This window comes from Podarcis vaucheri, assembly GCF_965113315.1.
Source record: "Podarcis vaucheri genome assembly, chromosome: 17".
Lineage (NCBI taxonomy): Eukaryota > Metazoa > Chordata > Lepidosauria > Squamata > Lacertidae > Podarcis > Podarcis vaucheri.
Window position 1 is genome coordinate 2263490 of NC_138755.1, and position 19192 is coordinate 2282681.

The window sequence follows — 19192 nt, forward strand, 5'->3', positions numbered from 1 at the left end:
CGTTGAGAGATCCAGCAGAACTAGGAAACAGCTCTCACCTTTGTCCCTAACCCATCGGAGATCATCGACCAGCACGACCAAGGTGGTTTCAGTCCCATGATGAGGCCTGAATCCCAATTGGAAGGGATCCAAATGGTCCGCATCCTCCAGGTGTGCGTGGAGTTGTTCAGCAACCACCCACTCAGTCACCTTGCCCAAGACTGGGCAATAGTTGGCCATATTGGCCAGGCCCAAAGATGTTTTTTAAAGAAGTGGTTTAATGACTGCCTCTTTCAGCAGGGCTGGGAAGACTCCCTCACAGAGGGAAGCATTCACCACTATGCAGAGCCCATCACCCAGTCCTTCCCGGCTTACTTTTATGAGCCAGGATGGGCAAGGATCAAGGAGATAGGTGGTTGGTTTCACTTGTCCAAGAAGCCTGTTCACATCCTCGATGGTAACAGATTGGAATTGATCCCATGCAACTGGACAAGACAAGACTCTTGCACTCTCCTGCCCTGGCCCTGCTCCCACGGTGGAGTCTACCTCTTTCCGAATCTGAGCAACTTTATCTGCAAAAAACTTTGCAAAATCATTGCAGGAGATCTGGGGGGCCTTATAAGGCCCCGATGGCGCAGGTGGCTCTGTTAAATTGCAAACCACCTAATTATAATTTGGCCATCCTTGAATATTCTGCTATGTATGTTGGCTTGCCTCAAGCAGCAAAATATATTGGGCTCAGGGCCACCCCACCATCTGGCAGAGTGAGGCAGCTGCCTCAGGTGGCAGATATTTTGCGGCATGGAAGTGGCAGCAGCCAAGGACTTTCTGCCCTCTGTTGGTGGACAGAGCTACGCACTCCTTGCAACCTGGCCTAAAGTAGCCTGCTGCCCTCAGGTGTCATGGAGGATGTCCTGTCACTAGTCTTCCTCCCCCCCTCAAAGAATTCTGGAATTATAGTTTACAGAGTTACAATTCCCCACCTCTCTTAACAAACCACAGTACCCGAAACTCTTTCGGGGGGAAGGTGCTTCAGATGTGCAATTTAAGTCATAGTGTGAGCAGACTCAGTCTGTGCACCATGGAGTGGAAAAATGAGAAACTACGGAAATGAAGGGACATGTTTTGCACACCGATACTGGCTACATCTGGCTCTAAAACTAATGAACCTGTCATAATCCGGATCCAGGTGCTTTCATAACCAATATAATTCCCCTCATTTATTTATTTATTTATTTATTTATTTATTTATTTATTTATATAAAATTTTTATTGGTTTTTCACAATTTATATAAACACAAACAATACACAATACAAACAAACAAACACATAAACAAACATGTATAATTTCAAATCCTTTTTTCTTAAACCTTACTTCACCGACTTCCCCGTACCTCCCCTTTCTGCATCCCAATTTCCAAATTTGTTTCAGCAAATCCTCCCCCTTGAGTTTATCTAATTTTCCCTTGTTCTTTTCTTTTACTTAATCTTTTACAGCTGTAATCCCCTTTTTTCTAAAACCTCAACATTTTAGCACTCATTAATTTTACAATATTTCTTAAGATAAATTTTGAATTTCTTCCAATCTTCTTCCGCCATCTCTTTCCCCTGGTCTCGGATTCTGCCAGTCATTTCAGCCAGTCCCATATAGTCCATCACCTTCATCTGCCATTCTTCCAGAGTGGGTAGATCCTGTGTCTTCCAATACTTTGCGATGAGAATTCTTGCTGCTGTAGTAGCATACATAAAAAAGTCCTGTCTTTCTTTGGCACCAATTGGCCGACAATGCCCAAGAGAAAGGCTTCTGGTTTTTGGGAAAAGTACATTTAAGTACCTTTTTCATTTCATTATATATCATTTCCCAAAAAGCCTTAATCTTCGGGCACGTCCACCAAAGGTGATAAAAAGTACCTTCAGTTTCTTTACATTTCCAACACTTATTATCAGGCAAATGGTAGATTTTTGCTAGCTTGACTGGGGTCATGTACCACCTGTAAATCATTTTCATAATATTCTCTCTTAAGGCATTACATGCCGTAAATTTTATACTGGTGGTCTACAACTGTTCCCAGTCAGCAAACATAATATTATGACCAATGTCTTGTGCCCACTTAATCATGGCTGATTTAACTGTTTCATCTTGTGTATTCCATTTCAGCAACAAGTTATACATTCTTGACAGATTCTTATTATTGGGTTCTAACAGTTCTGTTTCTAGTTTTGATTTCTCCACCTGGAAGCCAATTTTCCTGTCCTGTTTACACACCTCCATTATTTGATAATAATGGAGCCAATCTCGTACTTTAGGCTTCAATTTTTCATAACTCTGTAATTTCAGTTTATCACCCTCTTGTTCCAAAATTTCCCAATATTTTGGCCATTTGGCCTCCATGTTAAGCTTTTTCACGGCTTTAGCCTCCATTGGCGACAACCACCTTGGGGTTTTATTTTCCAACAAATCTTTATATCTAATCCAAACATTATATAATGCTTTCCTAACAATGTGATTTTTAAAAGCTTTATGAGCTTTCACCTTGTCATACCATATATATGCATGCCATCCGAAAACATTGTTAAACCCTTCCAAATCTAAGATATCTGTGTTCTCAAGAAGTAGCCAGTCTTTCAACCAGCAGAAAGCTGCTGATTCATAGTACAGTTTTAAGTCCGGCAGGGCGAATCCCCCTCTTTCCTTTACATCAGTTAAAATCTTAAATTTTATTCTGGGTTTTTTGCCCTGCCAGATATTTTTTTACTAGAAAAATCTTACAAACAGTAGCAACAATACAGTGAGCGTGAATGGTGTTTGATCCTGTTCAACCAATGCAAGATTATTATTACTGAGCACTTGAAAGCTGCCAACATTTCTTCCTGAATGGCCATGATGGCCCATTAGGAGGGACACAATATCAGATGAGTAAAAGGTAAGGGTAAAGGACCCCTGACAGTTAAGTCCAGTCACAAACCACTCTGGGGTTGCAGCGCTCATCTTCCTTTACTGGCTGAGGCAGCAGACGTTTGTCCACAAACGGTTTTTCCGGGTCATGTGGCCAGCATGACTAAGCCACTTCTGATGAAACCAGAGCAGTGCACGGAAACGCTGTTTACCTTCCCGCCGGAGTGGTACCTATTTATCTACTTGCACTTTGACGTGATTTTGAACTGCTAGGTTGGCAAGAGCTGGGACCAAACAATGGGAGCTCACCCTGTTGCGGGGATTCGAACCGCCAACCCTCCGATCGGCTAGCCCAAGGCTCAGTGGTTTAAACCACAGCACCACCCGCATCCCCCTAGCAGATGCGTAGACCATAATAAATCCAGCTGCTGATAAAATGGTATTGAGAGACTTAAATAAAACAGCTCATTTTGATGGCAAAAACAGAAAGCATCTGATTATGAGGCTCCACTGGGTGGGTGAATTTTAAATGTGTATTTATTTAAATGTTTTCCTGAAACTGGAGTGAGGTTTCGCTGAGCTCATAGATGTGTTTCACGGAATGTGAATGGCTTTCAAGCTAGTGCTGGGTCACATTCTGTCTCCAATTCCTGGAAATGTTATTCCTCTGTGAAAGAGCCTCCCATTTTTCTGTGTCATTCTCAGAGTACTTCAGAATTTTGGTGGGTGCAGTGCTTTGAGCACATTTTATCATTGGCCCATGTTTCTTTCCATTAACTGTGAACCACCTTGAGATCGTGTGATGAAGGGTGGTATATAAAGTTTAATGATGATTATGATGATGTTTCTCTAGCGCTGTACAGGCTCCCTTGGCTGCCTGAATTTCGTGATGTGAAAAGTCCCATGGAAGGAAACTCAGAAGGCTTGTAGAGTGCACCGGTGAAGTGATTTGTAGAATGAAAGCGTTGTAATAATAGAGTGCACACACATAAGTGCATAAACCACATATCCGCTCCCTTCTCCCCCAACAGGAAAACCCCCACCTCCTCTTCCTGTACTTTTTGCGCTTCTCGGCTAATCTCGTGAGTCTATGCGACGGGGTGATTCCCCTCTCTCTATCATCATCAACCTTTTATTCGACCGTCAGTCAGAAAAAAGTACATTTGTCAATACACAGTTAAAACATCCAAGAAGATTTTAGACTTAGCCAACACTAAAATGGGCTAGGAAGTGCAGGGGAGGTTGTATTTCCTGAGAATGCTCAGGGGACTGAATCTATCCCAGCACCTACTTCTGTCCTATTATCATAGTACCATCGAGAGTGTCTTAACCTATAGTATATTATCGTGGTATGGGAGCAGCTCTGAAACGGATAAAAAAGCTTTACAGCGAACAATTAAAATTGCCCAGAACGTTATTGGGCTCCGACTACCAACCCTGGATGAGATCTTCACGTCTCGCATCTTGAAGAAGTCACATAATATTCTGAGAGATCCCACCCACCCTGCTCACAACTTCTTTGAACTATTGCCTTCGGGCAGAAGATATAGGACAATGAAAACACGAACCACACGCCTTCTGAATAGTTTCTATCCAAGAGCTCTGATTGCACTAAATAACGATCTCAGGGCCAGTTGCAAGGTTTAGTAAGTAGGGAGTAGAAGGAATGAGATAGGTCTTAGGTTATGTTATGCTTTTAAATAGGTCATGCTATATTCCGGATTATGTTATGTTTTATAGATTATGTTTAAATAGGATGAGAGTTCGGAGATACGTGCAAATGTATATGTGAACCCGGTCTTTGGGTGGGTGTTTGATTTTCGTTGTTGTGTATACTGTGTATATACGGACAATGACAATAAATTTATCTAAATCTAAATCTAAATCTAAACAGATAGCCCCATATCAATACAGTCAATTATAGTCTTGTGGCGCTTAAAAGCTAAAAAAAGAAATTTGGCCACCAAGGAAGGTATAGCTCTAGTGACATTATTCAGCAAGTGTAAAACCTGGTTTTCTCCGGATAGGAAGCTAGATTGACATAGGAGTGGGTCTATAAAATTTTGTCTAAGCTCTGCATAAGAAGGGCAAGTCAAGAGAATGTGTTCAGTGGACTCAACCACACCCATGGCACAATGACAGGTTCTCTGGGCGTATGGTACTCCCCTGTACCTTCCCCACAATATCGCAGAGTCAAGGACATTTAATCTAGCCGCTGTAAGAAGTCTGCGGTATTCCACATAGTGGATTTCTGCAAGGTAGGGGGCTGGTATGGTCCGATAGATCTGGTCCCCTAGGAACATCCCTGGTTTGACCTGGGCTATGTCCTCTTGTCTGGCAATGTCACTCAGTCTCCGGGAGATCACAGCTCTAGCTTGATTGTACGTCATAGACTCAAAGTAAAGATGAGACAATCCGCAGGATTGAACCTCGTTAGTGACCTCCCTTTCCCACGATGATTGGAAATCGTCCCTCAATATCAAGGGGGCAATACCCACTGGTTTAAAACAAAGCTTGAGCCATAGCCAGAGCTTCGTCTTCAAGGCCACATACCGTAGAGCTTGCCAGCTGACCTCTAATCTCATAACCGCACCCGCTACCGAGGGGGGAATCCTAAGGATGGCTCTAAGGAATCGCGTTTGGATAGAATCCAGTTTCAAAAAGTCCCTACGGGAGCCTAAAGAGATGCCCACCAAAAGAAAGGGGAGGACTTTCATTTGAAAGAGTCTCAAAGCTATCTTCTATCTTCTATCTTCTATCTTCTATGCGATGGGGTGATTCCCCTCTCTCTATTTCTATTTCTGTGCCTGTGTCACTATCTGAGCCTTGGTGCTGAATTCCTGCTCTCTGTGACTCTCTGTCTCTCTCTGTGTGTACAAAGGTTGAATTCCTTTGACTAACTGCTTCTCCCCCCTCCTGTGGGAATCCTTCTCCTCCTTCCTCTGGAGGCATGCTTTCTCAAGGAGATGCATTTGTGGGTGCAACACTGTTCCTCCCTCCCATGCCACAATATTCACACATGCATTCCCTCCCCCCGCCCCGCTTTCCTGCGGAAGGGTCTTCCAGACTCTCCGAGTGGTCAGGCTCCCTGGGCCCGCCTGCGATCCTGCTTACATGTGGCCCACCCTTCGCAACAGCGTGGGCATCTGCAGAATGAAGCCCACTCCCCACCCCATGGCCCAGCTCTTCCTCCTGTTTGGTCCCATCTGGAGACCCTGCTCATGGGGACGTTTCCTACCCCAGGGCCTTGCTCCCTAGGGAAGGTTCCCCACTGGGTTGGGCAGGAGGATGGATAGATGAGTCCAAAAATGAAGGCCTTTACTTCTCCTCCTGCTCCTCTAGGGATGACCAATCTGCTTCTGCTCAGCTCAGTTTTGCTGCTTGTCAGAATGTCCAGTTCTCTGACATCCAGGGCCTGATGAGCTGCATCCAAGGGTTCTAAAGGAGCTTGCGGATGTAATCTCAGAGCCCTTGTCTATGATCTTTGAGAATTATTGGAGAACAGGTGAGGTCCCTGCAGACCGGAGACAGGTAAATGTCCCCATCTCAAAAAGGGGGGGGGAGAGGACTGACGTAACTACCGACCGATGAGCTTGACATTGATACCAGGAAAGGTCCTAGAACAGATCTAAATTTTGTTGTCTGCGTTTTTTCAGTTGATTTAGGACGAATCTGATGCACTGAATCCAAAAATCACATTGGTTTTGCTCAATCAGGTCAAGTTTTTGAGCTATGGCCACATGTCATTTTTTTACGTTTTTGTTCACATGTACGCTTGTGTGGAGCATTTTAGAAGAAGTTGGTGGTGGTAAAATGCCATGTCGAATAATTGTTTTGATTGGAAATGATTATTTTAATGACAAGAAGTATTCAGGTTCAATAGTTCTGGGTGATCATGTCGAAAAGGGATCAGTTTGAAGTCATAAAACCTCAAAATCTTCCATAAATTGGTGTGGCAAAGCATAAAGTTATTTTGGTATTAAACTTGGTGACCAGGATAAAGCTTGGGTGCCACACATAGTGTGCAAGGCATGCACTGAGACTCTACGTGGGTGGACCAATGGCAAGAGGAGTCTGAACTTTGGAATTCCCATGGTTTGGAGGGAGCCGACAAACCATGTCACTGACTGCTACTTCTGCGCTGTTTATGTGACTGGGATCAACAGAAAGAACCGGAGCAGCCTCAAGTATCCTGATCTTCAATCAGCACGTTGTCCTGTAGCTCATTGTGATGGAATTCCAGTGCCTATCTTCGGAGAACTTCCTGACATTAGTGACGAAGATGCCTCCAGTGTTGAAGGACATGAAGAAGAAGAAGTGGTTCTTGAAGATGATGCTCCACATCCATTTTCCCAAAAGGAGTTGAATGATCTAGTTTATGACCTCAGCTTGTCAAAGGACTCTGCCGAACTGTTGGCATCCAGATTGAAGGAAAAAAACCTCCTCTCTGACAGTGCTCGCATCAGCTTCTTCCGCAACAGGCATCAAGAGTACCTCCGTTTTTTCTCAGAAGAGAAGGACTTGGTGTACTGTGCAGATATTGTGCAGCTTCTGCTCAAGCTTGGAGTGCCACAGTACGAACCCAAAGATTGGAGACTGTTCACTGACAGCAGCAAGCGATCACTGAAATGTGTTCTGCTATACAACAGCAACCAGTTTGCCTCTATACCCCTGGCTCACTCGACTACACTGAAGGAGAACTATGAAGCGGTGAAGTATGTGCTGGAGAAAATTGCTTATGATCAGCGTAAGTGGTTTACTTGTGTTGACCTGAAGATGGTGAACTTTTTGTTGGGACAACAGTCTGGCTTCACCAAGTACCCATGTTTTCTGTGCATGTGGGATAGTAGGGACCGTGCTCAGCCTTACACAAAGAAGGACTGGCCTGTGCGGGAGGAATTGGTGCCTTGCAAAGAAAGGAACGTCATCAACGACCCTCTGGTAGACAGAGACAGAATACTCTTCCCACTGCTGCACATCAAGCTTGGCTTAATCAAGCAGTTCACCAAGGCTCTGGACAAGGATGGTGACTGCTTCACTTACTTGTGCCAGGCTTTTCCAGGATTCACCATGGAGAAGTTGAAAGCTGGCATCTTTGACGGTCCTCAGATCCGTGAGCTCATCAGAGATCCAGAGTTCGGAAACTCAATGAATGAAGTGGAACTGGAAGCATGGAAGGCATTTGTTCTGGTAGTGAAGAACTTTCTGGGCAACAATAAGGCCAGAAACTATGCAGAACTTGTCAACAACATGCTGACTGCTTTCAGAAACCTGGGCTGCAACATGAGCGTCAAGATGCACTACCTATTTTCACATCTGGACCGGTTTCCTGAGAACCTGGGTTCAATGAGTGACGAGCAGGGGGAGAGATTCCATCAGGACATGAAAGAGATGGATATTCTTGTAAAGAAGCTGGTAAAATGCGGTCTTGACTATGCTACCACTCAGTGGATTTGTAACTGGCTGACTGCCCGAACCCAAAGGGCGCTCATCAATGGTTCCTCTTCATCCTGGAGAAGAGTGACTAGTGGGGTGTCACAGGGTTCTGTCTTGGGCCCGGTCTTATTCAACATCTTTATCAATGACTTGGATGATGGACTCAAGGGCATCCTGATCAAATTTGCAGATGACACCAAACTGGGAGGGGTGGCTAACACCCCAGAGGACAGGATCACACTTCAAAACGACCTTGACAGATTAGAGAACTGGGCCAAAACAAACAAGATGAACTTTAACAGGGAGAAATGTAAAGTGTTGCACTTGGGCAAAAAAAAAATGAGAGGCACAAATGCAAGATGGGGAACACCTGGCTTGAGAGCAGTACATGTGAAAAGGATCTAGGAGTCTTGGTTGACCACAAACTTGACATGAGCCAACAGTGTGACGCGGCAGCTAAAAAAGCCAATGAAATTCTGGGCTGCATCAATAGGAGTATAGCATCTAGATCAAGGGAAGTAATAGTGCCACTGTATTCTGCTCTGGTCAGACCTCACCTGGAGTACTGTGTCCAGTTCTGGGCACCACAGTTCAAGAAGGACACTGACAAACTGGAACGTGTCCAGAGGAGGGCAACCAAAATGGTCAAAGGCCTGGAAACGATGCCTTATGAGGAACGGCTAAGGGAGCGGGGCATGTTTAGCCTGGAGAAGAGGAGGTTAAGGGGTGATATGATAGCCATGTTGAAATATATAAAAGGATGTCACATAGAGGAGGGAGAAAGGTTGTTTTCTGCTGCTCCAGAGAAGCGGACACGGAGCAATGGATCCAAACTACAAGAAAGAAGATTCCACCTAAACATTAGGAAGAACTTCCTGACACTAAGAGCTGTTTGACAGTGGAATTTGCTGCCAAGGAGTGTGGTGGAGTCTCCTACTTTGGAGGTCTTTAAGCAGAGGCTTGACAACCATATGTCAGGATTGCTCTGATGGTGTTTCCTGCTTGGCAGGGCAGTGGCGTAGCGTAGGTTGTCAGCACCCGGGGCAAGGCAAGTAATTTGCGCCCCCTAACCCATGGATTTGCGCCCAACCCGTGGATTTGCGCCCCCTAACCCCCAGATGTTGCGGCCGGCCCCCCCTGCACCCCCCACGCTACGCCACTGCTGGTGAAGGCGCTGCAATTGTGCTTAATTGCGCGGCGAGGTAAAACCAGAGTCCCGAGAACAATAAGCGAGGCTGCCACAAACCCCCGAGGGGTATTTAGCTGGAGGGTCGCCGCCGCCCAAAAGAGAAGCAGCCAGAGGGCCCCGGAAGAACCCGGCTTGGAAGAATCCACGCCACAGAAGGGCGACTGGCGATTAGGAACTGCGCTAGAGGGAGCGTGACTATCTCTCCAGAGGGAAAGGCCGCAAAGGGCGCCCCACATGCTGGTCAAGGAAGGCTCCCCTCCTCCAAAGCAGACCAGATCCAGGCGGCTCCATAAAGCTCCTGGAGAGAGGCGGGGTGGGGGGGCGTGGAGAGACAATGCCAAAACTCGGGGGCTCCTTGAGCCAATTGCCAGAGATGAGCCCCTCAGGGGGAGGCAGGGTCCTCTATCGCCCACCCCAGCTGCCCTTCTTGTATCTACAGCCAGTTTGGCAGGGGGCAGTGGAAGGGTCTGGAAGGAGCGGGGACCACCGCGGAGCACACATACCGGGAGCTGGAGAGGCGAGGCCCAGCCGAGAAGGGGCCAGCCCAGAAGGCGCAGCTTCACAACCGAAGCTGTCCTCGGCTTGGGGAGCCAGAGAAGCTGTCGGGTCAGGGCCCTGGCGCAGGCCTAGCCGCTCCCGCGACGCCTCTTTGCTCCCGGGATCGGGGCCGCCAGCTCAGCGCTGGAGCCGAGGGAGCCCCCAGGCAGGCCTGCGAGCAAAGGTAGAGCCGCCGGGCGGTGGCCGCTTCTGCAAGGCGGCCGGAGAAGCGGGGACCCCCTCCCCTCCCCGCGTCCCCCCCACTCGCTCCCCCCTCTGAAACTTTGTTAACACTTCCACGCTGAGTCTCTGACAATAGGGGCGGGCTGAGGGCACGACGCGGCTGGGCCCTCTGGACTCGCGCCCCCCCCCCGATGTTGCACCCGGTGCGGCCGGCACCCCTGGCACCCCCCACGCTACGACACTGTGGCAGGGGGTTGGACTCGATGGAAGTGATGGTATTCCAGCTGAACTACTTAAAATTTTAAAAGATGATGCTGTTAATGTGCTACACTCAATATGCCAGCAAGTTTGGAAAACTCAGCAGTGGCCAGAGGATTGGAGAAGATCAGTCTACATCCAGTCCCAAAGAAGGGCAGTGCCAAAGAATGCTCCAACTACCGCACAATTTCACTCATTTCACACACTATCAAGGTTATGCTTAAAATTCTACAAGGAAGGCTCAAGCAGTATATGGACCGAGAACTCCCAGAAGTGCAAGCTGGATTTAGAAGAGGCAGAGGAACCAGAGACCAAATTGCAAACATGCGCTGGATTATGGAGAAAGCTAGAGAGTTCCAGAAAGACATCTACTTCTGCTTCATTCACTATGCAAAAGCCTTTGACTGTGTCGATCACAGCAAACTATGGCAAGTTCTCAAAGAAATGGGAGTGCCTGATCACCTCATCTATCTCCTGAGAAATGTCTATGTGGGACAAGAAGCTACAGTTAGAACTGGATATGGAACAACTGATTGGGAAAGGAATACGACAAGGCTGTATATTGTCTCCCTGCTTATTTAACTTATATGCAGAATTCATCATGAAAAAAGGCTGGGCTGGATGAATCCCAAACCGGAATTAAGATTGCCGGAAGAAATATCAACAACCTCAGATATGCAGATGACACAACCTTGATGGCAGAAAGTGAGGAGGAATTACATAACCTTTTAATGAGGGTGAAAGAGGAGAGCGCAAAATATGGTCTGAAGCTGGAGGAGACTCTTGAGAGTCCCATGGACTGCAAGAAGATCAAACGCATCCATTCTTAAGGAAATCAGGCATGAATGCTCACTGGAAGGAAAGATCGTGAAGCTGAGGCTCCAATGCTTTGGCCACCTCATGAGAAGAGAAGACTCCCTGGAAAAGACCCTGATGTTGGGAAAGATGGAGGGCAGAAGGAGAAGGGGACGACAGAGGACGAGATGGTTGGATAGTGTTCTTGAAGCTACAAACATGAGTCTGACCAAACTGCGGGAGACAGTGGAAGACAGGAGTGCCTGGCATGCTCTGGTCCAGGGGGTCACGAAGAGTCAGACACGACTAAACGACTAAACAACACCTTTATCAATGTCCACCATTCAGTTTACGGTAATAATAATAATAATAATAATAATAATAATAATAATAATAATAATTTATTTGTACCCCGCCCATCTGGCTGGGTTTCCCCAGCCACTCTGGGTGGCTTCCACAGAAACCAAAAAACACTAAAATATCATACATTAAAAGCTTCCCTGAATAGGGCCGCCTTAAGATGTCTTCTGAATGTCAGGTAGTTGTCCATCGCCTTGACATCGATGTTTCTATCAGGTAATCAATATATGTTGTTGGAAAAACATTTTTTTCTCTTAAAAACATATTTAGGATGATATGTGTTGACGATATGTGTTGATGATATGATATGTGTTGATGATATGTCAGCTGATAATGGCACAAAAATGTAATCGATTTTGTCACAAGATCTGATTTTTTTCAAATCAACATAACACAAAAACCTGACCTGATAGAGAGAAACAGATGCCATTTCCTGATTCAGCAGTGCAAAAATACCCTAAATCAGTTGTAGAAATCTAGACAACATTCAAAAAGTAAAAAATTGTTACCCAGTGATTCAACAGTCAGTCTGTGAGTACTTAGAAAAGGATGCTGTGGTTACTAAGACCCATTTTCACATCCCAGTTCTAATTAAACCCAAGCATCCAGCACCCACAGATCTCTAACAAGATTATAAAGAGTGGAACTTGGATGACCTGCATTAAAACTATTTACTACAGTGGCAGGAGACTGCCCATGTGACGGACCCTTTAAGTTTGAGTTTGTTCTGGAGTTAGACAGCAGCATCCCAAGAGCTATTCATACGTCATGTGAAACATCCCCAGGGACCTTCAGTGCTGATTTTTAAATGGATGCCTCCTGGCTTCTTGTTGGCTCTTCCAAACAGATCAGCTGTGTCTGACTTTGACATTGTTCCATTGTGCTTGGTGCTTTGATTTTGTGCCAGAAGATTGATTTTTGGTGTGAAGTTAGGAGCATCAGGATACAGGTAAGCAGGGAGTGCCACGATGTTTCTGTGGTGCCTCCTTTTCTGCTACTTAACATTCATACAGTAGCAACAACAAGCTCTGGAAAGCATTGTCTGTCCAGGTGGATGCGAGGTAAGAAGTTGAATTTCTTAGCTCAGGTCCAAAAGAAGCATGGAAATCCTCTGATGCTGGGGGGCAGAAATGCTATTGTGTACCCGTGAGCAATGTATGTGTGCAGGTCAGTGGGAAAGGAAGGTCAGAATATATCAGTTAAGTTTCGCACTTCTAAATTAGTTGCCTCATTCCCCACTTTAAAACTGATTCTACTTTTGGGGATGCCCCAATGCCACCAACAACCATTTGTTTGGCAAGTTAAGCATGTGGGGTTTCTCAGACACACAGTGTTGTGTATCACAGTGTTGTGCATGAAAATCACTGGATCAAACAGCTAAGTTGTAGAGATCTGACACACACACATGCAGGTGAGAGGACCTGACAGCTGAGCTTTACTCTCTCTTGTCTCCTCAGGCTGCATCTCCCTGAGCATTTTTTTCACCAGCCAGGCTCACTGTCACTATGAAAGTGAGGTTGGAAGAAAACCGCTTGGGATTTGGGACCACAGGTGGTGGGGTCCAGGGCGGGTCAGCTTTTCCTCATCCACACAGCCTGTTAGTGTCTCCTTCCACACTTTATATGGGAACACGACCAGTGGGAGTACAAAAAGGCTATATGGCTAGGGTGAATAAATATTTTTATATTGTTTTTAACAGCAGTTGGCAGTAGACCACAGGGGAAGGGCCACAGATCACTGGGTTCCAGGCTCAATCCCAGGCTACCTCAGGTGCCAAAATAACTTGACATCTCCTTGGAAGCTGTGCACTCTGACTGAGAGAAGAAAGATTTGCTATTCTACCTTGGACAGCCTTGTTCCCCGTGCCAGAGTGGAGACTAGAGATGCGTTGGCAGCAGAGGCAGGGAGGGACCTGGCTGCTTCCTCCTCTCTCTCTCTCTCTCTCCCTTCCCAGGGTTTCTCCATCTTTTACACAGCTTTCTTAGATCCCAACCTCTAGCTTTTCTTTTCTTTTCCTTTTGAACTCAACATTTTCTTCTCCACAGTCCCTGCCTCCGCATCTTCCAGTGTATTCATCTTCCTTCTGCAGAGCCATGTTGAATGAATGAATGAATTGATTTATTTCAGTCACTGATCAGAGTGCAACATGTACAACAACAGAGAGCATACAAAAATAAATAGATTAAAATTAAGCTCTATGAGTGAATGCACAATAAAGAATTCAGATATAAAACAGCTAAAACATATGTTAAAACCTTAATTACTAATTTAAAATATATTAAGACATTGGGCCTTTAGAGTCATTCAAAGCTTGTCTCCTTAATTTTATAGCAGCAGCACAGAATTTAGCCACTTTTAAGGTAATCTCTGGTTCATTGTCCTCTATTAAGTATTTTAAATAATAATAATCAGTTCTGCTTGGGGTTTACAGAGAGCCATGTTAGAAACTGAGATTTGAAAGCTAGAAGCTAAACAGCACCTTAAACCTTGGCTATGGCCCAACAATGGAATGTCTAGGCACACTTTTTTATAACAAGAATACAAAGCTGAAAATGAATCAACTGAAGCTAACATACTATGTTCATTTTTCATATGGTTTAGTCCTTCCCCTGCCCACCCCCCTAATATTCTTAAGAGGGTCTCTTCTCCAGTCTTCAGAGAGTAGCTGGAAGTGGGGAGGCAGAAAAAGGTCCTCTTTTCCTTCCACTCTGCAGTTTTAATCTGAAATCTTAGGCGCAGTACTGCACCCAGAGCTCAGAAACTGCTAGTGCTAATGAAATTCCCTGTCGCAAAATGTGCCTAGAACAATGGGAATTTCAAACACTGCTGTTAAAATGCAGAGATTAGAGATTAGAATGTTGGACTAGGATTGGGGAGATCAAGGTTCAAATTTCAATTTAGCCATGAGGCTTAGTGAATGATCTTGAACTCATCTCTCAGTCTAACCTATCTCAGAGGGTTGGTGTGAAGGTCAAATGGAGGCTGAGGGGTTGAAAATCATGTACACTATCTTGAGGTCATAGAATCATAGAATCATAGAGTTGGAAGAGACCACAAGGGCCATCGAGTCCAACCCCCTGCCAAGCAGGAAACACCATCAGAGCACTCCTGACATATGGTTGTCAAGCCTCTGCTTAAAGACCTCCAAAGTAGGAGACTCCACCACACTCCTGGGCAGCAAATTCCACTGTCGAACAGCTCTTACTGTCAGGAAGTTCTTCCTAATGTTTAGGTGGAATCTTCTTTCTTGTAGTTTGGATCCATTGCTCCGTGTCCGCTTCTCTGGAGCAGCAGAAAACAACCTTTCTCCCTCCTCTATGTGACATCCTTTTATATATTTGAACATGGCTATCATATCACCCCTTAACCTCCTCTTCTCCAGGCTAAACATGCCCAGCTCCCTTAGCCGTTCCTCATAAGGCATCGTTTCCAGGCCTTTGACCATTTTGGTTGCCCTCCTCTGGACACGTTCCAGTTTGTCAGTGTCCTTCTTGAATTGTGGTGCCCAGAACTGGACACAGTACTCCAGGTGAGGTCTGACCAGAGCAGAATACAGTGGCACTATTACTTCCCTTGATCTAGATGCTATAGTCCTATTGATGAGGCCCAGAATTGCATTGGCCTTTCCTTGGAGGGAAGCTGAGATATAATTGATGGTGATGATGATGATGATGAAGATGATAATAATAATAATAATAATATCCACAGATACCTCTTACCCTTCTTATTCATGTAACAACCTTCCCTGGAAGCAGGAACTATTCTCAGCCAAGTACAAAATCCCAGAACCTAAATCCATGTTAGAAACATGAGCTCTGGAATATATGAAGTATAATATGCAGAATGGCTTCTGTTAGAACTGCACAGAGTGGCTGGGCAGGGTATGAATAATAAAATCATTATTATTACAGCCACACTGCTACTATTCTGCCTAGTGCATTGTTTCATAATTAATATGGTTTTAAATTGTTGTTATATGTTTTAAGCTACTGAGAGAAGATAGTAGCATATAACAGCAGCATATACATTCATTATATATATATATAAATCTATAGAAAATATTTTACTGTACTTTTCCGTCTATAAGTCTAGGTTTTTTATTTAAAAATTTGGTTAAAAATTGGGGCTCGTCTTATACAATGGGCAATCTCCCCCCATTTTCTTAATTTGGAGTTCCCCAAAATAGATGGGGGCATCTTATAGATGGGGGCGTTTTATACATGAAAAAATACAGTATTTGATGCTTGGCTGTTCATATTTGACTGGTGATAAGTAACAATACTTTAGTATCTGGGATTATTTGACTGTTGCCATGCAAAATAATAAGAATACAGTGGTACCTCAGGTTACATACACTTCAGGTTACATACGCTTCAGGTTACAGACTCTGCTAACTCAGAAATGGTGCTTCAGGTTAAGAACTTTGCTTCAGGATGAGAACAGAAATCGTGCTCCGGCGGCACGGCAGCAGCGGGAGGCCCCATTAGCTAAAGTGGTGCTTCAGGTTAAGAACAGTTTCAGGTTAAGAACGGACCTCCGGAACGAATTAAGTACTTAACCTGAGGTACCACTGTATAATAAATGCACTTACAGTTTATTGCATTTGAAATGACTAATATCCAAATCCCAATATTTGGAGATACAGGCTTTCTTCAGGGGGATATTAATAGTAGCTGTTCAGCTGAGCAATTGCTCTCCAACCTCCACTGCTGGCAACGCACAGAGGAGAAAGAGGAAGGGGAAGTTCCATTTCTGCAAAAGGAAGTCATGTATGGATCTCACCCTAAAGCTTTTCATTGTTCTCCTGCACTGATAATTGTTACACAACAGTATTCAGTGATGGACTATGTTTTCACAGCTAGTGCAATGGTACCTAGTATCTGACAGCATCTGTCAGCTGATAGTTTTTAAGATCAAACAACACTACAGCACTTTAGAAAGCATTAAAATTTCAGCTGTTGTGATCAGCTTTCAAATTCAAAATCCAAACCTTGAAATTTTCTATGTCAACTAATTCAGCATTTTCTTCCACCTCTAGATGGCCTTGCCTTGTGGCCATAGGTGATGTTATGATGAGAAGTGGAATCTGGCCCATTAGGGCAAATAAGTCACTGCCCTGCGAGCCTCAGCCTACCCCCAGACAACCCCCATTTCCACCTACAACCAGTCCAGGGGTGGCCCTGATGGTCAGCTTCCGTCTTCTCAATCTCAGTTTTGCCCTTGAAAAACATTGCAGAGAGGAAGGTGGGGACAAAAGTTGGATTTATTGTCTCTTGATCCACCTGTTGGCCTCCCTGCTTTCCTCTCTCTTCATCAGTCCCAATGGGGATCAGCCAGCACTGGTTTTGAGATCTTCTTGTTCATTCTGACTTGATGATTGGTTCTCTCTGCAGATCCCATGGACTGTGAGAATGGCACAGATGTTGCTGAGTTTGTCCTTCTGGGTTTTTCCTCCCAGCCTGAAGAGCAGCCCTTCTACTTCCTACTCTTTCTGCTGATGTATGGGGCAGGGCTTCTGGGCAACATCATGATGATCATTCTCATCTCTCTGGATGCCCGACTCCAGACTCCCATGTACTTCCTGCTGCGTAGCCTCTCCATGGTGGACATGGGCTTCATCTCAGTCACAGTGCCCCAGATGCTGGCTCACATCATCTCCACTTCCAAGACTATCCCTTTCTACTCCTGTATGGCTCAGTTCTTCTTCTTCTATGTTTTTGGTGTGACTGACCTTCTAATGGTGAGTGTCATGGCTCTGGATCGCTATGTTGCAATTTGCAATCCACTGCACTACACTACGGTGATGAACCAGAAGGTCTGTGGACACTTGGTAGCCGGCTGCTGGATTATTTCTACCCTCCACTCCATGCTCCATGCTGGCCTCCTCCTGCGTCTCAGTTACCGTGGAGACAACCACTTGGCCCACTTCTTCTGTGACCATGACCCTTTGCTGCAGCTGTCCTGCTCAGACACCAGCATCAATGAAACAGCCATCTTCTTTGAAGGTGGACTTATCATCCTTGGACCCTTTGTCTTCATTATCCTCACTTATGTCCGCATTGTGGTGGCTGTCATGAGGTTGTCTTCCTCGGGGAGGCGCAAAGCTTTCTCCACCTGTGGCTCCCATCTCACTATGGTGGTGCTCCTCTATGGGGCCATCATTGGTGTCTACTTCCAACCTGCCTCCAGTTACTCAGCTCAAAGAGGAGCAGTCTTTGCTATCATGTACACTGTAATCACCCCAATGTCCAACCCTTACGTCTACAGCCTAAGGAATAAAGATGTGAAAGGGGCCCTTAGGCACCTCCTGGGAAAGAGAGTCTTTTCTCAACAGCAACGGTGAGAGTTAACATGTTCCTTCCATTCCCACTGGGTCCACTACTATGGAGGTGGGAAAGTGGATCCCCCCACCCCCTACAGATTATGCAATCACATGACATTCTGTCACCACCAGTCTGCAGGCCCTTTTGAAGGTGCATTGTCCCTATCGCAGCTGATCCTAGTGGAACTCACTGTCAAGACCAGTCAACTGATGGGTGCTGGCAGTGAGCCCCACTTGCAAATGAACAGGTGGGAGCTCACTTTATGACCCCATTTTTTCCTTTGGAGCTGCATCCTTACCTGCCCCATCATGTATGACATCATACATGACTTCAGCTGTGGTACAGGTGGGCATGGTTTGAGGGGAAATGGCTTTGTGTGCCATGTTGGAACCTGTCCTCAGCCTAAGTGCACTATGAATAGGGATGTTGGAAAACTCCATCAAAAACAGAAACAGGAGCAGAAATTCCTGGTGTTGCCCTATTCTTCTCCTGTCTGGAATGGAAATCAGTGCAGCAAATTCAGTAGGTATTTGCTATTGTTGTTGCTTTCAGTCCTCAGATAACAGATAACTGGTGATGTTGCGTGTGTGTCCCCCCCCCCATTTGCATTTCATTTCATTCGCATTTAAACGAATGGAATGGTATAATGTGATGACAACAAAACATACACATTTTACATAATGAATTGTGCAAATTATGTAAGCTTCATAATTTGGCTCGCTGTTCATTGTGACAAAATTATATGTTTTGTAATTTCAGCACAGCAGACAGCGAGAGAAATGCTGACAGGGTGGAATGGAAAATGTTGCTTTCCTTAACCATAAGATACTGCATCTGATTCCAAAGTAGATAGCTTAAAGAAGTAAGCTATTGCCTTTCCCCTTGGGTTAGATAACCTTGAAATAGTCCAATGGAGTACTGCATTTACTTCAGAGGAAGGGGAATTTACTAACCTCAGGATTCCTCTGGCATTTTGCCCAAGCTGGAAACCTTCAGTTTCACCCCAAACTGTTGCCTTAGATGAAAGAGCAGCTCTCTGCTTCCCAAATGAAAAGGATGGTGATGGTAAAATTACTCCTCATTACTTGGCTCTCCGTGGTGTTGTGATTTGGGTACTCTGGTAATTTGCCACAGGGGGGTCATCTGTATTCAACTCACCATGAAAATGAAGGCAGCTGTGTATCTGGGCACATCAACACCACCCCTTTCAATCACATAAGTCAATGGTTTTCAACA

The 19192-nt window shown here is 45.3% G+C and overlaps 1 protein-coding gene across 3 annotated transcripts; it reads left to right on the top strand.

Annotated features, from left to right (window-relative positions):
- The first annotated feature begins 2748 nt into the window (after positions 1-2748).
- LOC309522532 (olfactory receptor 1B1-like) lies at positions 2749-18609 on the top strand. 3 transcript variants are annotated; one of them, XM_082205891.1, is made up of 2 exons: positions 2749-2903; positions 17027-18609. In XM_082205891.1, exon 2 carries the CDS (start codon positions 17032-17034, stop codon positions 17974-17976), a length of 945 nt encoding a protein of 314 aa, XP_082062017.1. In that variant the 5' UTR covers positions 2749-2903; positions 17027-17031; the 3' UTR covers positions 17977-18609. The 3 variants fall into 3 exon arrangements, with proteins under 3 accessions (XP_082062017.1, XP_082062018.1, XP_082062019.1); XM_082205892.1 differs by lacking the exon at positions 2749-2903 and adding an exon at positions 12494-12582; XM_082205893.1 differs by lacking the exon at positions 2749-2903 and adding an exon at positions 16636-16819.
- Positions 18610-19192: the final 583 nt, after the last annotated feature.

Bases quoted from the DNA above. Each gene is read 5' to 3' on its own strand.
- LOC309522532 (XM_082205891.1), top strand. From the start codon at position 17,032: ATGGACTGTGAGAATGGCACAGATGTTGCTGAGTTTGTCCTTCTGGGT.